The 26,175-nt window shown below is 35.6% G+C and overlaps 1 protein-coding gene across 5 annotated transcripts in view; it reads left to right on the top strand.

The window, feature by feature from the left end:
• The window catches only part of PCCA (propionyl-CoA carboxylase subunit alpha), a 473,473-nt gene that overhangs the window by 297,496 nt on the left and 149,802 nt on the right, over positions 1 to 26,175 (top strand). For 4 of the 5 annotated variants that reach the window (XM_027854094.1, XM_027854095.1, XM_027854098.1 and 1 more), the window contains one exon: positions 12,109 to 12,211. In XM_027854094.1, the coding sequence (XP_027709895.1) occupies positions 12,109 to 12,211 (103 nt within the window). Of the gene's footprint in view, positions 1 to 12,108; positions 12,212 to 19,309; positions 19,395 to 26,175 lie in introns of those variants that run through there. The other variant, XM_027854097.1, reaches the window with a different exon arrangement.

The following is a 26,175-nucleotide window of genomic DNA, read 5'->3' as shown; positions in this document are numbered from 1 at the left end:
CTTAGATTTAACTCCACTCTTGCAAAATTGACCTTCCCACACAATTGTTCTTCCCACAGGACAATGTATCTCCTGACAGCCTATTAACTGGCTGTCCTCATGCCATGCTTGAAATTTTCTCCGTCCTTATCTCTGTCTAATGGTTTCTCTACATTCTTTCAAGACACAGCCCAAATCCCACCTTTTACCAGATGCCTTTCCTGGTTGCATCATTGCTAATGAGTGCCTTCCCTCTGAGGTCATCTTCCATTTGCTCAGTATGTATCTTATACGTACATAGTTTTTTATGTGTTTGCCTTTCTTTGTATCCCCAGCACTTTATATATTATTTGGCTATGTGGAGTAAACTTAATAAATGCTTATTGACTGACTGACTTAACGTCTATGAGTCTCAGTTTCATAATTTACAAAATAAATATAAGAATACTTATACCAATTACCTTAGAAGTTTGTTGTGGAGGATAGAAATATGAGTTAATGTTATTAGACAATGATAACTCACATTATCTATAACAAATTCTTAAATAATAATAAAGAGCATTCATATAGCACTTTTAAGACTTTTAAAGTACTTTACAGATATTTTCTTGTTTCTTTCTCACAACAACCCTGGAAAGTAGTGGTTCTTTTGATTCCTATTTTAGGAAGTGAGGAAACTAAGGTAGTCAGAAGTTAAGTGACTTGCCCAGAGTCCCACAGACACTGTCAATGGTCAGGCAACAAACATTTATTAACCACTGTGCTAAGCACTAGAGATACAAGGAATGTCTACTCTCTTTTTTTTTTTTTTGAATGTCTACTCTTAAGAAGCTCACAGACTTATAGAGTGAGACAACATGCAAACAAGATAAATACAAGTTAAATTGGGAAGGGATATTCTCAGAGAAAAGACATAAAGATTAAGGATTGGCAGAGGCTTCTTGTAGAAGGTGGTACATTAGCTGAGACGCTTCGATGTCCTCACATAACCAGCATGTTGATTTATTGACAGTTAAACATACATTTACCAAAATTTTCACTTTCACTAATTATTTGTTGCTCATTGCAATGCATTCTCAAGCTTCGTGCTTACTTTTTCATCTAGAAGTATCATGAGTTTCTTCCTCTGTAATATGAGAAGATGGAATAGATGATTTCTACAGACCCTTCCAGCTGTAAACCCCAAGTATCGTAAGTTCAGAAAATAATGCGTATCAGATGAAACCTCTTTGAAATTTTCTGTCATCTGTGATTAATTTATTTAGAAAATATTGGTTACTTATACACTTTGATTTATTTGCTTTTGGGATATTTGCTATTAGGTATAGTTACTGATAGTTAATGTTTATATGACTTTGGTGCTATCTTACTATTAGCTAGACTTTGAAAATACAAGTGGGTGGGGGAGGGAGGAGGTTATTTGTCTATGGGTCCTCATGCTACCATGTAGTAGGTCTTAGAGGTGTATCAGGTAGTGAGAAAGTTGCCACTGTTCTGTTCATAAGATAAATATGAGATTGGTCATGGAGCGTCATGGAGCCCTGGACTCTCCATCCCTGAGACTTATCAAAACTGACACTACCCAAAGTCTAATACCCAAAGCTGTTATACCATTTTTTTCCCCAAATTTAAATAAAAGTGCCATAGATACTAGAAAGGGACATTTGAGGTTGAGGAGTTCAGAGCTTTTGTCTGAGGAACTGTGTAATGTTACTTATACTGAGCTTGGGTATTTTCTTTGACTGTTTCTGAATATTTTACTGATCTAGAATTTTATGGAGTATTGAGTAATAATGTCTGAAAAAAACATATTTCTATATTTGCATGCATGTACATATGTATTTACAAATATATACTTACATGAGTATACATATACTCTCTCATGTAGAAGCATGAATGCATAAATGGCCACAGCTTTTTAACTACATACAACAAGAATTTTAGGCCTCATCCATGTATTTTTTAAAATTTAATGTACTTTTTTAAGGAATAAAGAGATCCTCTGAAACCACAGCTTTTATCTTTCTTCTGCAATGATAAACCTTTATGTTGGAGTGTTGAAAGTACTCAGATAATAAGGCTTAGATTTTTGTTTTATTTGGCAGTAGACTTCAGTTTTGAATTCCTTTAATCTATCCATTCCATTCTTTTATATTCATTCTGATAGCTGAAGGTTCTATGAAGGATTTTTCTTCATATGTGCTTATTGTATCAATAATACTTAAATTGTGTGACTTTTCCACCCTAACATGCTGAAATGAACTCATCAATCAGTTGCTGAATTTGTGTTTGTCTTCTTTGAGATTGGGTGGGGAGGGGGAGAGAAATAAGAAAACAATTCATATGTTAGATCTAAAGTTTCATTAAAATTGCTTATGCCCTGTCCCAGGCATTTTAAGTGGGCCATCTGTCTAAACATCTCTCTCTTTTTTTTCTGATCATTTCCTCGACTTATTCATGAGCCATGGGAGGGCTCCTTTGTAGTCTCCATGTAGCTAGTTCAGTCTACCCCCACTGAATACATCTATGTGCTTGCATAACATATCTTTTCACAGCGCTGGAAATTCTCTGAACTTGGTTCAGATGAATGGCCCACTTTCTGAAGGTCTTTTTCTTCCTGAAAAAATTTGTATGCAGAAACTGATCTCAGTGACTACAGAATCCAGCATATTATTCTTGATCATTTTATAGGCCACCTGCTGTGAAAGTTATGATGAAGGATTTCTTAATGATTCTTTTGTCATTATCATTGTTTTAAGTCAATATTTCATGTTATCTTATTGCTAGATAGATAATGGCACAATTGAAAGCCAGCTTTACTGAATGTCAGATAATATGGTTTTGAAATGTTCATAATCCTTGGTAATTGGAAACCCTGCTTTGAGTTAAGTCTCTTGTTATTTATCCCAATATACTGTAAAATATGGTACTTAATAGGCACTGTAGCATTTCTGTAAGTATGTAATAATTTATATTTTATGTAAAGAAATTTATGAAACTAAAAATTATGAAACTAAAGAATCTAGTGACAATCAGATGACAGGTTTTTCACCACCAGCGATAGAAAATTGTAGATTTATTGAGCTCTTCTATGGCAATTGGCTGATGGCAATCAAAGTGGACAGGCCTTAAAGCACTATTATTTGATTTGCTTTTATGGATGCCTGTTTATGTTAGTTGCTTGTGTTTCTCTTATTTTTTTTCCTTTCTTTCTTCCTCTCTCTTTTTTTTTTTTTGAATAGGAAAGACACTAGTTTAATTGATGTCAGTTTTGCAGTCGAACAATAAGTTGCATGGATTTAAATTTTGATCAGATGGCAGTCCTGAAAACTTATTGAAGGAAAGGAAGCACAGTTTTCTTTGTGTCAGTGCTCTTGTGATGTGTGAAGTGCAGCAAACCCACAAGACTTCTTGTCCTTCTTCTGGGACAAAAGAGTGTAGACAGCAATGAATTCCATAAAAATCAACTTTGAGAGTACTTCAGTTAGATTGGATTTATTTAACTATTAATACTCTGAGAATTTAAATGTAACCTTAGTTATTCCCATTATATTCTTGACTAAGAAAAATTGTTAGTTGTATATTTTAAATTTTAAAGCATTAAAACATTTTATGTCAGAATTAATTTTTGTTTACAGTTTAGCTCCTTTTGTCTTACCATAATTAACACACCTATATGTAGCCCATTAAAGCTTTTTTAAAAATGTTATTATCTACTTTGTAGAATCATAAAGATTAGAAAAGGAAAGCAAGGAAAATTTATTTTAAAAAAATGTATTGGTCATCTAGTCTAACCCCCTCTATTTACTAATTAAGAAGCTGAAGCTCAGAAAGGTTTAAGGAATTTTTTCGAGATGGCAGAACCAGCGCTAGAAACCAGTTTTCCTGATTCCCTAACCCTTGAACAAAGTTGGTTGCTGAATAATGTTTGTTTAATTGAATTTAATTAATTTCTCTACTGTACAACATTTTGACATTTATTATATAAAACATACTTTTACACAAGTTATATGTTCTGATATCTTTTATGCTTATCCTAAATTCACATTATTTCTCTCAGACTCAGTTTCCCCACCTGTAGAGTAGGGATAGTAATAGCACATCCTTCACAGAGTTGTGGGAATCAAATGAAATAATAAATGTAAAGTACCTTGGAAACCTAAAAGTGCTTTATAAATACTAACTATTATTATTAACTATCATGATTATAATTTAACATAAATTTTGCTCTCGGTTTTGCACTGCAATAGCCACTGGCCTATATTCATTATTAAAATGTGGAGAAGACACATTAATTCCACAAGTTGATTTTTCTGTGCTGGGGCTAATGGAAAAAGCATTGAATTTGGAGTCACAAAATCATAGAATGGTAAGGAACCTTAGAGAAATTTGAGATGAGACGATGAAGTAACTTGTCCAAGGTCAGCAGCAGAATGAGGATTTGAACGTGTCTTGTGACTCCAAAACCAGGAGACCTTGGGCTAAATTCTTACTCTGCTTCTTAATAATGAGAGCCCAGGGGAATTCATTTTACCTCTCTGGACCCACATAAACAAAAGCTCTTTGGGATCCTAAATGATTTTTAAGAGTGGCCCTAGACAAAAAGTTTGAGAATCATTGGACTAGAGAACCAATAAAGTCACTTTCTAGAATCATCTCCAAATTTAGTATTCAAATGTGAATAAAGAATTAACAATTCACAATAGGGATTCTATTTGTATTTGCATTGTCAAAAATAATAAGTTGTTATCTCAAAATCTTCTGCCTTAATTTCAAGTGTCAGTATTTTTAAAAAATATTGATTTAGCGTGGATCTGTGATACAGAAAGCAAGATATGTCTAAATACTGAATGCATTTGTGAAAGTAAAACACTATTATTTTACTAATAGGCACTTATAACTATAAAAAGAATAGCATCATTCAATGAGTTGTTTATTACTGTAGAGTATACCCCACCCCAGCCTACTTTTATTCTGAAACCTCGTAGCATTGTAAGGGCTTGAGTTCTTAAAACCTGTGCCATTAGAGTACAATCCAGGCCTTCCAGGTTCTACGAAGCTGTTCTCCAATAACTGATTTGTCTATATATGCAAAAGCTTATCACTAAAGTTTGACCACCTGATAATGAATGCTTTTGGCCATGGTTCCTTAACAGACAAAAAATAACTGGTTAGAGATAATAACAGTCATTTCAGAATCAACTGCCTGTTGTCAGATTATCGTCTGGTCAGAGCATAGGTCAAAATAAATATCATATTAGAAGAAAAGATGAAGATGAGACATTACTTTGTAACATAAAAAATCAGCTCTGAAAAATGAGATATAAAGGGAAAATAAAGGCATTGACTCTTATTACCATTTCTTAAGTAACATATGCAGAAGAGTTTCCAAAGGGTGGGCCAAAAGATTCCAAAAACTTTTTCAGTGAGAAGACACAATCTTACTGCCAAATAGAAAGCCCTGGAAACTAAAGATAACTTCGGTTTAAGAGTACAAAATCATTTATATTATGTAAAAAAAACCAAAAAATTATAAGAAATATATCAAAGCAATTGAGAAAAAAATTAACCATCCAAAGTTAGAGAGAGAATCAGATAACTCTCAACAAGCACTTATTAATCATCTGGTCTGTGCTAGTCATTGATGCTGCAATTACAAAAATGAAAAAAATCCTTGCTTGTCCTCAATAAACTTACATTCAATCTGGGAAAACACCTACATGTGTAAACCCACCCCAACCCCTAACTAAATAGATGGGGGGAAGGGAAGCACTGGCAGCTGAGGGGAACCAGGAAAGGCCTCACATCAAAGGTGGTGCTTTAGTTGAATTTTGAAGGAAACTATAGAATTTGAGAGGGATTCATTCTAGTCATGGGTAGCAACAGCCTTTGCAGTGACACAGAAATGGGAGATAGAATATTTAGTATGAAGGCTTGCAAAAGGAAGACCAGTTTGGTTGTTGATGGGAGTGGGAGAACTGTAATGTACAATAAGGCTGGACAGGTAGGTTGAAGCTAAGATGTGAAAGGCTTAAGTGACAAAGAAGAGTTTGCATTTAATCTCAAAAATATAGGGTAAGTAGGGGAGTGACATGGTAAGACCTGTATTTTAGGTAAATCCTTGTTGCAGCTTTGTGGAGGACATATTAGAGTCGAGAAAGACTAGGGGCAAGAAAGTCAAATTACAGGCTATTTCAGAAGTCCTGATAAGAGGGTGTGAATTATAGTGGTGTTTGTGTGAGTAGAGGAGAGGGGACTCATATAAGTGGTGAAAGTAAAATCAATAGGACTTAGCAAGTGATTGGATAGGATGAAAACCTGGTTTACTGGTGCCTTTTAAATCAGTGGTGCCTTTGAAAGAAATGGGGAAGTTAAGAAGTGGGATGGGTTTGGTAGTGAGGGGAGGAAAGAATGTTTTCTGTTTTCAACATGTTAAGCTTCAGGCTTTGTGAAATCCAGTTTGAAATGGTTGGTTCACTTGTTGTTCAGTTGTTTTTCAGTTGTGTCCAACTCTTCATGACCTCTCTTCATGACCCTGTATGAGGTTTTCTTGGCAAAGGTAACTGGAATGGTTTGCCATTCAATTCTCCAGCTCATTTTACAGATGGGGAAACTGAGGCAAACAGGGTTAAGTGACTTGCCCAGGGTCACACAGCTAGTAAGTGTCTCTAGGCCTGGCCCTTAGGACTCCTTTACATTCTTAAAAATTAGAATGTCAAAAAAAAAGAAAGAAAGAAAAGAAAATTAGAAAGTCCCACACCCTGAATTTTTTTTTGATGTGGTTATATCTATATATATTTACCAAATAAGAAATACATCTTAGTATTATTGTGACAATAGTTTTGATCTAGTGGACCTTTGTAGCAAGCAGCTAGGTAGTGCAGTGGATAGAATTCTAGGCCTGGAGTCAAAAGGACCTGAGTTCCAATGTAGATGCAGACACTTACTGGCTATGTGAAATTGGACAAGTCAGCCTCTGTCTGCTTCAGTTTCCTCAACTGTAAGATAAGGCTAATAGTAGCACTTGCTTCCTAGGGTGGTTGTAAGGATTAAATGAGTTTTTTTATATATAAGTGCTTAGCACAATGCCAGGCATATAGTACATACAGTACATGCTTATTTCCTTCTCTTCTGGTGAATCACGGTTAGAGTTTGGCATGCCATGAGAAGCAACAGGGCAAGGGATTTAGAAGTGTTAAAAGTTTAAAAGGATGGTGTTATGTTGAACTGGTTAACTACAGAGTTAATGGAGTGCTGTGCCTGGAGTTTGGAAAAACCTGTGTTCAAATGTGGCCTCGGATACTTAATAGCTGTGGGACCCTTGGCAAGTCATTTGACCTCTGTATTCCTCAGCTTTATCAACTGTAAAATCCAGCCTGAGACACTTACTAGCTCTGTGACCTTGGGCAAGTCACTTAACCCAGTTTACCTCAGTTTCCTCATCTGTAGAATGAGCTGGAGATGGAAATGGCAAACCACTCCACTATCTTTGCAAAGAAAAGCTGCAGGAGCCATGAAGAGTTGTACACAATTGAAAAACAACAACAAAATAGAAGTCATTATTCCTTTATCTTCTCCTTTACCATCTGAAAGTGGATGTCCTCCAAGGGTATGCCAGTAGATCTTCTTTCTTCTTTCTCTATCCCTCTTTCTTTACTATTTCATCTATTTTTATGGCATCAGCTATTTCCTGTACCCTGATGACTCCCAAATTTTTTCTTCATCCGTAATCTCTCTTCTGAACTTCAGTTCCACATTTGTAGCTGCCTGCTATTTGCTTCTCAGTGTGTCCTGCTAATAGCCTGCAGTCAACATGTCCACAACTGAACTCATCATTTACTCCTCCTAAATGTGTCTTGATGTTAGCCTGTGTACTTCTATTGATGATGCCACTGTCTTCCAAAGTAACCAACGCTTCTAAAGCACAAACTTTGGAGAATCTTTAATTTTTGTTTTTCCCTTGTCCCTTCTACCTCCACAGTTGTTAAATCTGGGCAGTACTACTTCTACAATATGCTTTACATTTTTGCCCTCGCCTCTGTTCATAATGCTGTAACAGAAGTTCAAGCCCCCACCACCTCTTTTCTGGACTATTATGATAGTCTCTTAATTGGTTTTCCTGGTTCCAGTTTCTCCCTCCTACAATCCTTTACACAGCTAATAAAATATTCTTAAAAATAAATGATTATGTCACTATTCTGTTCATAAGTCTTTAATAGCCCATATTTGCTAGGGTAAAATATAGCCTTAGTGTATAATTTAAGCCCTATAATATAATTTAAGCCCTATAATACTTTTTTATCTAATCACACTTATTCCACTTTATGTAATATTTATTCCAGCCAAATTGAATTACTTCTCGTTTCCTGAATTCAACCTGTTGTTTCCCATATTTCTGTGTATTCATACAGATGGGCCTTCTTCCCTGGAACCCCTTCTTCATCTCTATTTGTTGGATTCCTCTTTAAGGTCCAGCTTAAGTGCTATTCTTCCGTGAAGACTTAACCAATCTCCCCAGATGAAAGTGGTCTCTTTCATCCAGATTTATCTAAAATAATTTGTTTTTTTATCTTTATTTTGCCTCTCATTTTGTACCTGTTGTTCATTCCTCATATTATAAATTCATTGCAGTTCAAGATTGTGGCATTTTTGCCCTGTTTATCTGTTTAGACTACCATGGTGCCTTCATATAGCAGATACTTAATAAATGTTTTTTTTTAATAATTATACTTTATTTTACCATTCATTCTTAAAAAATTTGAGCCTCCAATTCTGTCCCCCGAGCGTCTCCCTCATCCATTGAGAAGGCAAGCAATATGATATCAGTTATACATGTGAAGTAATGCAAAAAATACTTCCACATTAGCCGTGTTGGAAAAAAAAAAAGCAAGAACAATAAACTAAGTGAAAAAAGTGTGTTTCAGTCTTCTCAGAGTTCGTCAGTTTTATCTCTGAATGTAGATAGCATTTTCTTTTTATGAGTCCTTTGGAGTACTCTTGGATCATTGTATTGATTAGAGTAGTTAAGTCTTTCACAGTTGATCCTTATTATAATATTGCTGTTATTGTGTACAATCTTCTCTTTCTCTTCCTTTTTTTCTTTCTTTCTTTTTTTTTTGCTGATGTAAGAGTTTAGAAACATAAAATTTCCCTTGAGTATTGCTTTGACTGCATTCCACAAATTTCTGTATATTGTCTCATTGTTATCATTATCTTTAATGAAATTATTGATTGTTTCTATGATGTATTCATTGTCCCACTCACTCTTTAGCATTAGATTATTTGTTTCCAATTAGTTTTTAGTTTATGCTTCCAAGGCCTTTTATTGAATGTAATTTTTATTTCATTATAATCTGATATAGATACATTTAATATTTCTGCTTTTCTGCATTTGATTGTGAGTTTTTTAAATTTTCTCTCTTCAGTCTATTTTCCAGGTCTGTTATTTTTGTGATCAGATCTCACATTTTCTTTTATTTATTCTTTTGACTTTGTTTTATTGGGGTTTTTTTGGGGGGGGTGAGGCAATTGGGGTTAAGTGACTTGCCCAGAGTCACACAGTTAGTAAGTGTTATGTGTCTGAGGCCAGATTTGAACTCAGGTCCTTCTGAATCCAGGCCTAGTGCTCTATTCACTGCACCACCTAGCTGCCCCTGTTTCATTGTTCTTAATGTCTCATGGAGTCATTAACTTCCATTTGCCCTTTTGTAATTAAAAAAAATATGTATTTTCTTCAGTGAACTTCTGTACCTCTTTTTCTATTTGGCCAATTCTGCTTTTTATGGAGTTATTTTTGGTAGTGAGGTTTATGTACCTCCTTTATTAAGGAGTTCTTTTCATGCAGTTTTGTACCTCTTTTACCATTTGGCCCTTTCTGGTTTTTTAAGGTGTCATTTTCTTAAGTTTTTTTTGTGCCTTTTTATGCCCAATTGTTATTATCTTTTCATGATTTTCTTGCATTGCTCTCATGTCTTTTCCCAATTTTCCTCTACCACTGTCATTTGATTTTTCAAATCTTTTTTTTTTTTCTCTTTAATTTTTCCAGGAATTATTTTTGGGCTTGTATCCAATTAGCATTTTTCTTTGACACTTTGCTTGTAGCTGTTTCATCAGGTTGTATTCTTCTAAGTTTGTGTCTTGATCTTCCCTGTCACCAAAGTAGCTTTTTATAGTTAGGGTTTTTGGGTTTTTTGGTCATTGTTGATGGCTTATTTTTCCAATCCAGACCATAGTGTCACAGATCTCTCCTTACAACCTCCTAAGTTGTCTTGGGCTGGAGAAATTTCTCACCTTGATCTTTTGTTGGCTGTACCACTCAGAAATTTGAATTGAAGTATTGTTTAAAACTGTTTGAAGGGGAATATTGGGCTGAAGTACTTCCTCTGCTCCCTGATCTTGGCTACACCAGGTATTTAAATAAATATTGAATTGAATGAAATCTGGAAGATACTGATTTGGTCAAAATGAAAAGAGAAGAAATTCATCCTGAATACGGTTCTGAGGGTACTTGGATATACATTTTGAAGATATTTCAAAGTTGGAAAGATTCAAAAAATATAGAACAGATGATGCTTTTATTGCAGAAAAAGGTGACTGAGAAGAAAAAATGAGCCCATATGGCTATTTGTCATCTCTGTGAGAATGGTTTCAGCTATATTATCCTCTGATGAAAACAAAAGTAGAATTAGACATAAAACTGCTGTATATAAGAAGACTTATCTTCCTCACTTTCCCATTACTTTTAACAAAAAACATACACATACACCTTAATAAATAACTTGAAAATGAGTGAGTGCTTTAGGGATGGATTGGTGAAAAAGTATGAGATTTTTGGTTCTAAAATTTGACAGGGAGGCAAAAGTAGGACAAAGCAGTGGGTTAAAATAGAAAGCAAACAAAACCTGGATCTGAAGCAATAGGAAGGGAAACAGGCCCATTCCTAGAACATAGGAAAGAAAAGAAAGGACGTGAAGGTTAAAGGAGAGCCAATCTCAGGCCTAACAAGTATTTCAAAAGGTTTATATTTGACAGGTAGTTCTAATCCTGTATTTTGTATTTCTCCTTATCTCATCTGCTCCCTGAGTAATCAGACCTCCTCCAACCTTCAGTTACCAACCTGAAGTCCTTATGCTGTTAAAACTCGTGTTCCAGGCTGTAGGACCCATCACTAGTGTCTTGGAATTAGAGAGTCCCTATGTGCATATTTGTTGTTGTTGTTGAGTCATGTCTTATTCTTCTTGAACCGGAGGACCATGTCATGCTAATACTGGCCATGGGATTTTCTTGGGAAAGATACTTAGAGTGGTTTGCCATTTTCCTTTCCAGTGGATTAAGGCAAATTGGTTAAGTGACTCTCCCAGAATCATGCAGCTAGCAAGTTTCTGAGGCTGGATTTGGACTCAGATCTTCCTGACTCCAGGCCTAGTGCTGTATCCACTGAACCACCTAGCTGCCTCCATTCCTCGTATAGGGATAGAGAAAATGTGTTCCTGGCCTCAGTTGGAATATCAAATGCGTTTCTCTATTTCAAAAAATGCATTTCTCTCTAAAAAGAAAAAATTATGATGTAGTTGAAAAAGCACAAGATTTTGATTCAGGATGCCTAAGTTCAAATCCTGTGTTCCTTTCTAGCTGTTTAATTGTGGCTAAGTTACTTAACCAGTTGGACCCTCAGTTTCCTTATTGGTACCATTGGGGTAGGAATACACAGCTTACTTTGTGGGGTTGATGTGATCAAAAGAAAGTATTTTGCAAATTTTGAAGGGTTATATAAATGTGAATTTCATATTATGTTTCTCTTATGTTGTGGTTTAAATTTTTTTATTTTGTCAGCTGGCCTAGAAACCTAAAGACTTTCTTTGTGAAAATAGGTTGCAAGTTGCAACCATCTTTTTATAAAATAGCTGATGTATGATTTGGTAACTTCTTTGCAAGTAGGATTGGATTTTTTTCTGTACTTTTTACTTTTTTTGTACTTTTGTACTTTTTTTTTGTACTTTTATGTACTTTTTGACTCTATATCATTAACTTAATTTCAGTTTTTGGAGACACTCAAACAGGGGAGACCAATTTAATATGAGAGAGAATAATCTGAAAATATTAATTGCTTTTCTTTCCTTTCTTTCTTAGGGTTCCCATCTTTAAGCCAAAAATGGCAAACTGGGATCTGTCACTCAAAATGGGAGATGAAATTCATTCTGTCATAGCATCAAACAGTGGTTCAACATTTTGTGTAAGTTTATTTTTTTTCAGTAATTCTGTAATAATGAATGATTACGTGAAAATTATAGTTCTAAAAATGTTCTTCAGTTCTATTTTGCCTTTCTGTGACCTGGTATAGTTATGTGTATGTTTCATATTTTGCAAAATTCAGTTCCTCAAGCTTATCCTTTCCCTAAATGAGAAATAGAATATCTTCTTTTCTTTGTGAGGACCAAAGTATTTAGGTAAACAAGAAAACCATAGACCCCAGATAAAACCAGAAGTCAGTCTTTTAGAAACTTTCTTATAGAGCAGACTGCTACGTTGTAATGATGGCCTTTTGGCCCTTGAGTGGCCAAGTCTTCCTCGGATGGAAGCCGGAATGAACCTTTTTAATCCGAGGGTATGGTGAACATTTACAGCGAGTTGCTCATGTATGAATACAGTAGCACACGTGTTCCTTTTAAGACCTGGCGTTTGCAGACAGTAAAAAAAGTACCTTGAGAAGGTTGTTTTTACCTTAGTGCTCTGATAGATTTGATCATGAGCAGTCTACTAGGAGCTGTTGTTGTTGCACTGCTTCAGCCGTGTCTGACTCTTCGTGACCCCCCCTTTGGGGTTTCCTTGGCAAAGACACTGTAGTGCTTTGCCATTTCCTTTTCCAGCTCACTTTACAGATGAGGAAACTGAGGGAAACAGGGTGAAGTGACTTGCTCAGGGTCACACAGCTAGTCAGTTGTCTTAGGCCAGATTTCAATTCAGGTCCTCCTGACTCAGGTCTGGCACTATATCCATGGCAACACCTAGCTGCCCGTACTAGGAAAGCTGTTATATTAGACTACGTTCCCCTCTTGAGAGCTGTTTGGGATTTCCTTCAGTTCTTGGAGCAGTTAGTCCTCACATGAGAAGATTTAAGTGTAAACAAAAATAGAAGTAATAGAATGTCACTATAGGTGAAGCCTAATAAGATTTGAAATAGTTGATCTTGGTTATTTCTGAAAATCACAGTTTTTCAAGATTTATTGTGACCTGGTCATTTTGGTTGTTTGATAAAACTTTGTGTTCATTCATCAAAATTGCTGTTTCTACTATTACTAAGGCATTACACTGAAATGTCTTACATGAAAGTCATGAAAGTAAATGTGTCATGTGTTATTTATAGCAAATTTGTGCAGTTGATGAGATTAAATATAAGTGCATAAATTAATATAAGTATTATTTCTTTGTGAAGGGCTGATTTTTAATAGATTACATTGAGGTAGCTACTCTTATTAAATGCCCACTGTCCTGTAAATACTTAGGTGCATTCCAGGTGAGAAGTGTTATTTGTGGGGGTAGGGAGGCAGAGCCCCTCCCCCCTCAAGCTGCTATTGTCTACAGCTACCCTCTGGCCGGAATTTAACAGGCCTTTATTCTAGACTTTGTCTTCAGCCCTGCCCTTTTCCTTTCAGTCCTCCACCCCCAGAAGGTGGGAACATGGGGCCTACCAGTAGGGCAGCACTGGGGCATGAACATTGGCTATACAGTGATATGCAAGGTGCCTGGGTTCTACAATATTCTCTTATTTAAGGGAAATTCTGAATTAGAGATATTAAATCATAATCCCACAGGTTACAGCTTTACATCCCAGCTCTTAAAAGGAATGCACCAAATATCTCAACTCAGATTTCATCTTATACTGAACAGGATTTCTATGGCAAGAGCACATCATCAATAGGTAAATTTATCTTTTCTCAGGATAGTCAAATTGTAGCTCACATGCTTATTAGAAAGAGACTGATTCCTTAATGACCACTTTACAATGATAGAAGAGCTGATATCAAAGAATCAAAAAAAAAAAAAAAAACAATGTTATAGGTTATAAGCATTTATGTACAAGCTAGGAATTCCTAGGGAAACTTATACCTGGCTTTTTTTTTTCCTTTTGGAGAGCCAGTGTGATGTAGATTGAAAAGTTGATACCTGAAGACCTGGGTTCAAGTCCCTTTTCTGGAACACCTTGTCTGTGTGACCCTGGTGAAGTCACTCAGTGTAGAGAAGGTGCAGATCTACAATGGTAGAGGAAATTCCTTAACAGTTTCCTACAGCAACAAAGTTACAGGACTAATTGAGAAATTCTTTTTAAAAAGATGTAAACTTGTTCAATCTCTTCCTTAGTATAAGTAAGAGATTATACTCAAGGCTATTAAAGAATTTTGGTTTTTACTATGTAGGCATCTCTGAGGTGGGAGAGCTAACTAGAAATTTTTGAATTTCATATCATAGGATTATAGAGTTAGAGTTGGAAGGGATTTTAGAAACCATTTTGTACAACTTATTTTAGAAATGAGGAAACTGAGCTCCCAGAGTGGTCAAATGACTTGCCTGAGGTAACAGAGATGATTTGAACCACCACCACCCTAACCATTCTCTTCTTGTTCTTCTTCTTCTTCATCATCATCATCATCATCATCATCATAGCTTACATTTATGTGTTGTTTCATGGACTCCAAAATACTTTACGTATCAATTTCATCTGATCCTCGCAAACAGCATTGTATTATAGATGGTATTGTCATTTCCATTTTGGAGTGCAGAAATTGAGATTCATAAAGATTAAGTGACTCACTACAGAGCAACATAACCAGTAAATTTCTAGGCAAGTTTCAAACTCAACTTTTCCTAACATTGAGTCCCTCACTAAAGTCTGTCTTACTCTTGTCTGATGTTGTTGTTGTTCAGTTGTGTCGAACTCTTCATGACCCCATTGAGAGTTTTCTTTTCTTTTTTTTTCTTCGAGGCAATTGGGGTTAAGTGACTTGCCCAGAGCCACACAGCTAGTAAGTGTTATGTATCTGAGGCCCATTTAAATTCAGGTCCTCCTGACTCCAGGGTTGGTGCTGTATCCACTGTGCCACCTAGCTGCTGCCAATATAGATTTTTCTTGGCAAAGATAGTGGGGCGGTTTGCCATTTCCTTCTCTAGGTCATTTTAAAGATGAGGAAACAGAGACACACAGGGTTAAGTGACTTGCTCAGGATCACAGAGCTAGTAAGTGCTAGATTTAAACTCAGTAAGAGGAATCTTCCTGACTCCAGGCCTGTGCCACCTAGCTGCCGTCCCCTGCCCCTTTTGTCTTATACTTCCATAAAACATTTTCTTAAGTACCCCCTAAGGAGAACCATTTCAAGTGATGTTGTATCATTGTTCTTGTTTCAGGTTAAATTGGTTTATATAATTGTGTGAAATAGACTTTCTTATTATGGATCATATGTGACTCTAAGCAAAATTTAAAAATTTAGTTTGCTTCCTCAACTTTGATGACAATTGTGACTGTATTCCCTCTATAAATGGGATATTGTTTTCATCTTTGACCTGTCTCTGTTATTTCCTAGCTAGGTGACCCTGGGCAAATAATTTTACCTCTCTGAGCCTCAGTTTTTCGTCTGTAGTATGATGGCGTTGAATTCTAGGGCCTCTCTTTTTTAGGTCTTTTCCAGACCTAAATCTATGATCCTATGAAAGTGAGCATTTGAACATTTCAGGCTCTTACCACCTCTTATTTGGTTTATATCCTCCTTATTGATCTCCTGTCCTTTTAGTCACTTTTCTAATCCATAGTCCACAAAAATAATCTTTTAAAAACACAAACCTTACTACATTATTTCCTTGGGGGTAAAAAGAGCCATTGAAGGATTAGAAAATATGCTTCAAGAAAATTTAAAAAGGAGAAAACACTTTTCAGCTGAAGTGAAGGAAACATTCAGGTAAATCTTCATAAATAGGTTGTAACTGAGTTGAATTTTGAAGAATAATTGGAAATCTGAAAGGCAAAACCAAGAAGGTAGTGCATTCCAGGCATGATGACTTTGAGATCCAGCCCACAGGGAAACCACATTCAAAGGAGATAGAGTCAGAAAGCAAGGGATTATAAGGAAAAATAGGCTGAAGTTACCAAAGATCCTAGTTGTTTAAAAAAAAAAAAAAAAAAAAACTCAAGTAGAGACCTTGAGCATAAGCAGATAAAGCGACAGGAAAGATATGTGATAACAGTGATATGATAACAGTGATAACAGAAGGGAATATGGATTCTAGATCAGGTGAAAGAGCCCAAAAACCTATGAGTAAATATTGTAAAACAAAATAAAATGAATTAATACTTGATGAAGAAGAGGGCCCTGTAGATTCCCAAGAGAACATCCATCTGCAGTAGGATATTGCTGAATAATTTAAAAAAGAAACAGGAATTGTGAAAGTGGAGTTGTCTGTATAGCCGAAATAATTAGCAGAAAAAGAAAACTAAAATCCACAGTGACAAGTCTCACCAAAGAAAGAAAAGAGAAAAAAACTGAGTGGAGATGCAATGATGCAGAGGTAAGGAACAATCCGGAAGCAGAGAAGCAAAAAACCAGTAACATTAAAAGGAAAATTATTTCCATACAAGAAAAACATACTGATTTTAAAGACAGGATGCTTGGCAACTTAATGATTATTATTTTCCCAGAAGAATAGAAGTAAAAAAACTTGAATATAATAATGCAAGAAGCAAGAAATTGTACAGAATTTCTGATTCTCCCAAATAAGTGCCAATCAAAAAATCCACACATTGCCTCAAGAAAAAAAAGCTCTTTGCTGGAAATTCCAAGATACATTTTGGCTGAATTTAATAATTCCACTGACAAGTAACAAATACTTTAAGAAATCAGGGAAAATACTTTCAAATATAAAGGAAAGTAAATTAGAGTAACAAAAGATTTTTTTTTCTGCATTTACCAGAAATTGCTGGAGCATATGAAATAATGTGTTCCAAACAGGAAAGGAACCCAAGCTGTAACCCAGGGTGACCTGTCCTTCAAATTTGGGTTTAACCATTAATGAAAAATGAAAGTTGTAATTATTCCTACCCCTATACTTCCTAACTTCCTGGTTACTGTAGTGGGCAACACCATCCTTCCAAGTCCTCTAGGCTCAGAACCTATATGACATCCTTGACTTCTCTGTCTCTGTCTCTGTCTCTCTCTCTCTCTCTCTCTCTCTTTCCCTTCTTCTCTTCTCTGTCTCCTCACATATCCAATAAAGAGTGTTTGAATTTTTTTTTGAATGTTTTTGCAATAGTTCTCCACACTTTATCTTCTTGCAACTGTCTTTGTATCCTCAATACTTAGCACTGTGCCTGGCACATAGAAGGCACTTAATAAGTGTCTATTGACTGATGAAAATGAATATGATAAATACAAAAAAGCATGGAAACATTTCTATGAACAGATGCAAAATGAAGTAAGCACAATCAGGTTACATCAATGTAAATGGAAAAACCAACAACCATAAAACAATTGAAGATGAATATTGCAAAATTATAAAGAGTAAGCATGACCCCAAGGAAGAGAGATGAGAAGACACCTTCCCCTGGCTCTGCAGAAATTGAGGGGAGGGGTTTCCTGGTGTGGAACATTGCATATCACTTCAGATTTTTTTGGTGTATTGATAGGTTTTTGCTGAGTTTTCTCTTTCTCTCTTTAAAAAAAAAAACTTTGTTGTAGGACTGTATCTTTGAAAGGAGCTGGAGGAAGATGTAGTGAGAAATCTAGACAATTTAAAAAGAAAATATGTCAATAAAATATATTTTAAAAGCTTTTGGAACATGGCATAAATTTGCCTCCCACGATTCCTTTCTCAATACATATTTCTAAAATCTTCTGGTTTTTGCACAGGTGTTTGTTGAATAAATACCTACATAGTTTGTCAGATGATTGAAATGTATAGATGTTACTGAGTCATCCATTTTGTTAAATTTCTTATAGAATTATAGATATTGTGTATTTCTTACTAAACTAGTTACGTTTGCTTTTCAAAGTCAAGGAAGTATTTTATTTCAGCAGGTTTAATATTCCAGTTGTCTTAGGGTAAACAATATTATTCAAAACATGTAAAGTGGTCTACAGAAATGTCAGATGTGCTTCTCATAGTAGTTTTCAAAGAAAATGAAACCTTTTATGAAAACCAGTAACTTGTCTTACTTGTTTTATTGGATCAGATAGAAGAATATATTACATTTACAGTTTCTTATTTTTTCAAGATACTCAAGGAGAGATTAGCTAATATGTTAATTACTTAAAGAGCTGTTTGTTTTTAAAATGGGGAAAAAAGGTATTTTATATCCTTAGAGAACAACATACTTGCCATTCTTATGGAATTTAAATTTAGAGAATGTTAGATTTGTGCTGAAAGGTTTCACCTTTATTATGGAAAAGATATAACCATTTATACAACCCAAACTTTCAATCATGGAGGCACTTTGAGGAATATCAACACTTTGAAAGATGCCCAAAAGTGAATAGGTGAGCAGTGCAAACTGCAGAGCCCAGGTGTAATGAGCTCCATGTGAGAAAGATGTAATGGTATAATGGGGCAAATTATTGCAATAGGAGGCCAACTGTCCTACCTTCCAAGTGTATCCACCTGCCTAGTAACATGCACTGTAGTTTATAAACTTATTTAACCAAGTGTCTAACAAATTTAAAAGTATTTTTGGTTTTGAATGTTTTTGCAACTTTTATAGGTTTAACTTCCTGTAAATCAGTTTGCTTTCATTTTAAATTATATTTTAAAGCTTCCTAATTCCATGTTTGCTTGTTTTCTCTTAAATTTTAATATTATTGTCTTTATGTAATAATGTTTATATAAACTGTGTTAGAAAGAAATTTTCAAAGATCTCAATAGGGTGGATTACTTTAGTATTTGACTTCATGAATTGTAGCATTAAAAAATCTTTGAATATTAGAACTAAAAGGAACTTTAGAGTAACAATACTTCACTTCATTTTGTAGATGAAATTGAGGGCCAAAATGCACTCAAAATTGCCAGCATACCTAATATGATACCTAATATACCTAATATAATATACCTAATATAATACCTAATGGAGATTAGGATCCAGGTATCCAGTTCTTTCCAACTAAATTACCTTAAAAATCTTTGAATTTCAGTAACTGTATATAGTAATTTTAATGAAACATATTTGTTGTCCTGGATATAGGTTGGAAAAAAGTTGTTGGATTTGCTTATTTAATGAGCTTCCTATTTTTAGAGGACCTATGTCATATTGTCATATCAAAAAATGTTTAGAAGTTTGTTTTTGTTTTTTTTAAAGGGGGAAAAAAGATTTTGCAATTTGATTTGCCGATGCTCTCCAGCTATGAAAATTTTAAATGATAAAGCATTTTAGAAGATGAGGATTATTTTATTCTGTAGAGATAACATTTTGAATTCTGCATTTGATTTTCTTGCCACCAAAGCCAAGATGATATGTATTAAGTAAATGATTTTTGCACAACTAATAAATTTTCAAAATTGTGGCCTCTTCATGCTGTTTCTTGTTAACTGCCGAGGTTTTTTAACCAAATATCAGAATCTTAAATTTACATTGCAATAATCTTGGATGCCTTTTTTTTCAAAGTAATTTGATTCTATACTTATATCAAGGAATTTGGATACTGGGGAATCACACACTGTTTCAAGATTTTGTAGAGGTACAAATTAAAATTCAGTTTTGGAGGGAGTTCTGATAACTAAAAGGTTCTCCCTTAATTCTGAATTGTAGTGCTATTTTGAGTGTAATACAAACTCTTAAGACTTTTATTATAATTTATATCTTGTAAAAAATAATGCTATTGTAATTTCTTGATGTGTGTCAGCTGTAACCAATGTTTTGATGTAGTGTTCTAATTCCTGTGAGGCAGTTTTAGATGGAACTTCTCAGATGGATTTAATTAGTCTTTCCTAGATGCTGGATGTCCATTTGTTGCAGTTGAATTCTTATTTCATTCACCCATAACTAGAAATACCTCGCTTCAAATAGATTTCTTCAAAGAAGAAGGAGTTTAGGGTTCTATGTTTTGCTAGTTTTTGATGTCGGTTTCTGTTTAACTGACTAGACCTTATGTTTATACAACTGTTATTACTAAGAAAGCAGAGTTTTCTTAGTTGAAGAATGTTCGTTCTCTGTCCTGGCTGAGTTTTGGAAGAAGTCAGAGATACACAAAATAGAACAAGTTCTTTGAAATTGGTGGAATGATAGCATGTCTACCTGTTTGTTTACCTCATGGTAGCGTAGGTATAAATTCTAAGTCTTTCAGAAACTTTAGAAATAATTATTAAATCACAATAGCTGACATTCATATAGTGCTTTAAGGTTTGCAAAGAACTTTATTTACCTTGTATTCATTTTATACATACTAACTTGACTATATTTTATGTGTACATGTTGCCTCCCACAGTAGAATACAAACTCTTTGAAGGCAGGGATTATGTTTTTGTTTTTGTATCCTCAGCCTTAAAATACCTGGCACATAGTAAGTGCTTAATAAATGCTTGTTGATTGATGTTATTTGACTTTACAACAACTAGGTAGTTACAGGTATTAATATCCCCTTGTGCAGGTGTTAATAACCTCATTTTGCAGATTAGGAAATTGACATTCATAGAAGCTAATTATTTTGTCTAGGTTGGTGGTATAAAGATTGTGATTAAAACCAAGGTCTTCCTGTATCCAGGTCCAATATTTTAGGTATTACACTGCGAAATAATTACAAAATATGAATTTACTTAATGTATAGGGGGAAAGGGTAACTGAATTTGTTAATAAGTATGCTGATAGCATTCTGAACCATAAACCACAAAACTAAAGTTTGATTTAGCTAATGAGTTACCAAGCCATTAGCCTCATTAAGGATAGGAAAGGAAGACATAAAAGGAGAAATCTGGATAATAGCGTGTAGAGTTGGAAAACACCTACTTAGAGCTATTCAGTGGTCCATTTTCTTCATGCTACCGATGGAGAAACTAAGTCCTCCAGAGGTTAAATAACTTACTCGTAGTAACTAGAGGAGCTGCAATTTGAACTCAGGTTGACTGAGTCCCAGAATATTCTTCCAATTACATCACAGCTGCCTTTAAAAAAAAAATACAGTTGCTGCAGGTAATGGAGAATACAGTACAGAAACTTATGGTTGATGTATTTGTTGACAATTTGAAGTTGTTTAATTCATTAGCTGTTTTCATTGTATGCTAATGGTAGTGGATAAGGTGACATGTGGGACATTGTGAGGGCTGGGAGGCACAGTGCCTAGAGGGCTGTACCTCGAGCCAGGAAAACCCCAGTTCAAATTTGGCCTCAGGCTTATTAGCAATGTGACTGTGGGCAAGTCACTTGTCTGTCTCAGTTTCCTTATCTGTAAAATGAGAATAATAAAAGCACCTTCCTCTCAGGGCACTTTTAATAGCCCTGCTTTGCAGATGTCATCATGGTATGCTAACGTTTTTTTCAAGTTGTACGTAGATTTCAGTCTTCTAGAACTAGGGCCAAAGAAGTGACTTCCTACAGATTCCAAGGTTAAGGACTTGGAGTATAAGAGATTAAGGTCTCCATTAGACACCTAAGAAAAGAAGATAAGGGAGCCAAGATGGCAGAGTAAGAGATGAGTCTCTCTTACTCTCCCTTATTAACCCCTGAAAGCCCAGAAAATATTACCCCAGGAAAAACCCTGGAACAGCTCAACCAGAAGAAAGATGGGGTGCAGCAGTCCAGTAGTCCAGGTAGGTTGAGGAATTAACTGGAAAGGCCCCTCTTTCCCTGGGGGAAAGGGAGCAGTGCAGATCAGGAGGCATCCAGCAAGCTGGTGGAAAGCCCCACCTCAGCATGCCAGAAGGAGATCCTGAAGCCCAGGTGGTGGAGCAGGCAAACACCACACCTGGACCCCGAGGGCCTCATTGAGGGCGGGGGAACTGGTGGAAACCAGCTCAGAAAACCACAAGGTGCCTTGGCATTCTACAGCAACCTTCTCTCCCAGTGCCTCAGCAAAACTAAGGGAAGCAGCACTCCAAGGGGCCCCAGGCAGATAAACACCCTACAACATCCATCTGAAAAGAGCTGAAGAAAGCAAAAGGAAGGAAAGGGCTGGGTGGGCAGGAAATCCCCAGGAGCCACACTACCCAATCCTACCCCTAGAGTTCCAGTATTGCTGCCCAGTCTCTTTAAAGGCCAAGAAATAAGCAAACACCATGAGCAAAAAGAAACGTAAGATAGATTCTTATTATGGGAAGAGTGAAGATCAAGGCAGAAATTCTGGAGAGGACAACAATGTCAACAAACCCATATCTGGAACCTCAAAAGGGAATATGAACTGGGTCTGAAGCCCAAAAAGCCTTCTTGGAAGAGCTCAAGAAGGATTTTGAAAGTCAAATGAGAGAGGTAGAATAAAAATGGGAAAAGAAATGAGAGGTATGCAAGAGAGAGTCAATAGCTTGGAAAAGGAAGGACAAAAATTAATTGTAGAAAACAAGGCCTTAAAAAATACAATTGACCAACTGGAGGAAAAGTACACTGAAGAAAACAAGTCCCTAAAAAATATAATTGGCCAAACGGGGAAGGAGGTACAAAATTTAATAGAAGAAAACAATTTGTTAAAAATTAGAATTGAGCAAATGGAAGCTAATGATTCTATGAGAGAGCAAGAATCAAACAAAAACAAAAAAATGAAAAAAAATAGATGAAAATATAAAATATCTCATTGGCAAAACAACTGACCTGGAAAATCAGTCCGGGAGAGACGATTTAAAAATTATTGGTCTACCTGAAAATCACAATGAAAAAAAGAGCCCGGATAGTATCTTTCAGGAAATCGTAAAGAAAAACTGCCCTGAGGTCCTAGAACCAGAGGGTAAAATAGCCATAGAAAGAATTCATCGATCACCTCCTGAAATAGATCCCAAATTGGAAATTCCAAGGAATATAGTAGCCAAATTCCAAAATTACCAGATCAAAGGGAAAATACTACAAGCAGCCAGAAAGAAACAATTTAAATTTAAATGGAACCACAGTCAGGATTACACCTTGTAGCTTCTACATTCAAAGACCGTAGGGCGTGGAATTCCGTAAGGCAAAGGAGCTTGGATTACAACCAAGGATCAACTACCCAGTGAAAATCAGCATGATCTTTCAGGGGAGGAGATGGATATACAAAAAAATAGGGGACTTCCAAACCTTCCTGATAAAAAGACCAGAGCGCAACAAAAAATTTGATCTTCAAGTACAAGACTCAAGAGAGACATTAAAAGGTAAAACGGGACAGAAAGTAACAACATGTTATTAATAAGGGCAAACTCCTTACATCCCTACAAAGGAAGATGACACTTGTAGCTCTTGAGAACTGTATTGTTATTACACCATGTTAAAGAAGTATACATAAAGGGGGTGGGTATAAATTGACTTTGATGTAATGATGAGAAAAAAATCTAATCAAGTGCGTTAAATGGTTCCAAGTAAGTGAATTAATCTGATCTAACTAAGAAAATGTACTGAGAGGAAAGGAAAGGAGGAGTCAGACAAGGGTAAATTACGTCTCAAGAAAAGGCACACAAACCTTTCCAGAGGGAAAGAAGGAAGGGAGATAAGCATTGTTTGAACCTTACTGTCATCAGATTTGGCTCAAGAAGGGAATAACATAATCAGTTAGGTATAGAAATCTAACATGCCCTGTAGGTAGTAGGAGGGAAAGGGGGAAAGAAAAAGGAGAGGGATAATAGAAGGGAGGTAGGACTGAGGGAGGTGGTGGTCAAAAAACATTAGTGAGCAGGGAAAAGGAGAAAGGAGAAAGAAAAGCATAAATGGGGGAAAAGGATGAAGAGGAAGACACAGATAGTTATTATAATTGTGAATGTGATATGTGAATGGAATAGAATGCTATTATGCTATAAGAAATGATGAACAGGCTGACTTCAGATAAACCTGGAAAGACTTGTATGGTTTGATGCTGAGTGAAGTGAGCAGAACCAGGAGAACGTTGTACACAGTAACAGCCATATTGAGTGATGACTGACTTTGATAGCCTTAACCCCTCTTAGCAATACAAGGATCTAAGACATCTCCAAAGGCATTGCGACGGAAAATGCTATCCACATCCAAAGAAAGAACTATGGAGTTTGAATGCAGATCAGAGCATACTATTTGCTATTTTTTTCTTCTGTTGTGTTTTGTTTCTTCTTTCTAGTGGTTCTTCCTAGTAGTTCTAATTCTTACTTACAACATCACTAATGTGAAAATATGTTTAATAAGAATGTGGATGTATAGTTGCTGTCTTGGGGAGGTAGGGATGGGGAGAAAAATTTAAAACTCAGAAACTTATGGAAGTAATTATTGATAAATCAAAATAAATTAATAAAAAATTTTTAAAATGTAAAAATAAAAGAAAAAAAAGAAAAAAAGATAAGGTTGGGAATGAACTGGCAAGAGATTGGAAGGTAGAGAGAAAATTGCTGAGAGACTTTAATATTCATGTACTGTGGTTTCTAAGCTGAACTGCTTCTGCTCTGGATTTATTTCTTGGCAATCTGTAAAAACAGGAGGTTTCTCAGGATTTAGTAAGTATAGGGGAACCCAGAGTCCTTAAGTGTGTGTTTTAAATAATTGTCAGAGAGATAATTATATGAAATATTTGTAAAAGTGTTAGCAGTAAGCAGCATCGAGGCATCTAGGTGGTGCAGTGGCTAAGAATGCCTGACTTGAGTGAGCAAGACCTGAGTTATAACCCAGCCTCAGACACTTACTAGGTCTATGGCCTTAACCTCTGCCAAACTCACTTACCTCATCCGTAAAATGCAGATAATAATACCATCTACGTCACTGGGTTGTTATGAGGAATAAATGAGGTAACGTAAGTACAACATTTTGAGAACTTTAAAATGTTATATAAATGCTAGATAAAAGCATAAGTTTTTAAGTTAGTTTCTACTCATTTTTATTTCATTTCTTAGGTTTACATTAATTTTAATATCCACAAGTTTGTACTTCAAATACATCAATAAATTAAGAAAGCAAAACAAAATAAAATAAAAGATATTATAAATAATTTATATATATATACATATACACACACATACACACATATATACTGTCAAACCCCAATAAATTACAGAGTCTGTTCTCTAAGAAAATGTACTGAGAGAAAAAGAAAGGAGGAGTCAGACAAGGGTAAATTACATCATAGGAAAAGGCACAAAAACCTATTAGAGCAGAGGGAAAAAGGGGAGGAAGATGAGCATTGTTTGAACCTTACTGTCATCAGATTTGGCTTAAGAAGGGAATAACATAATCAGTTAGGTATAGAAATCTAACGTGCCCTATAGGTAGTAGGAGGGAAAAGGGGAAAGAAAAGGGAGAGGGATAATAGAAGGGAGGTATCTCTTAGAAAGAGACAAACGAAATTAGGGTGCATGTGTCCATGGTTTAATTTTTCTCAAGCTGGTTTGACATACATTGCATGGGAGTTCGGTCCAAAACTGGGCCCCCCTAAGGGGGCCAGTTCAGAACTGACTCAGTTTGGGATTTGGGGTTATATGCCCTTTGAAGAGTAGGTATTCCCAAGAGATGCCAATCAACTCTGATTGGTCAAAACACTGGGAGGTGGGTTATATTAAAATGAGGTCTTGTACATGACTTAGGTCACTATCTTGGTCAACAGGGACTGGTATCACTCACCATCTGGACAGAGGAAATAATACCCCCAGTCTTGGGAATCTGTCCAAGATAGGAAGGTTCAATGCAATCTCATCAGTAATGTCCTTCTGAAGAACTTTAGACAGAAGGCTTACAGCTCTGAGGCTCCAAGACACAGATTACCAAGAGAAATAATTTTTCACAGTACCCATACATGTATATGTGTATGTACATACACACACGTGTGTACAAACATCTTTTATTTACCAATTGTTAACTGCATTCCCCAAAATGTGGATGTGGACTTAAATCTGGTAGTTCTTTTATTATCTCTTTATTTTTGTGTTTCTTTTTGACCTCTTTTTCTGTGTATTTAACTTTAAAGATTTGCAAAGCACTTTAATTGCATTTATTTTGTGCAAATTTTTTTATATACACTTACATGCATATACGTTGATTCTTCCTATTGAATGTAATCTTCTTGAGGGCAGGGATTATTTCATGTATTTCTTTGTATCTGTATC

Source organism: Vombatus ursinus, unplaced genomic scaffold (assembly GCF_900497805.2).
Source record: "Vombatus ursinus unplaced genomic scaffold, bare-nosed wombat genome assembly UNPS02010304.1, whole genome shotgun sequence".
Lineage (NCBI taxonomy): Eukaryota > Metazoa > Chordata > Mammalia > Diprotodontia > Vombatidae > Vombatus > Vombatus ursinus.
The sequence above is the reverse complement of the archived record's forward strand: the minus strand, read 5'-3'. Positions and strand labels throughout refer to the sequence as shown.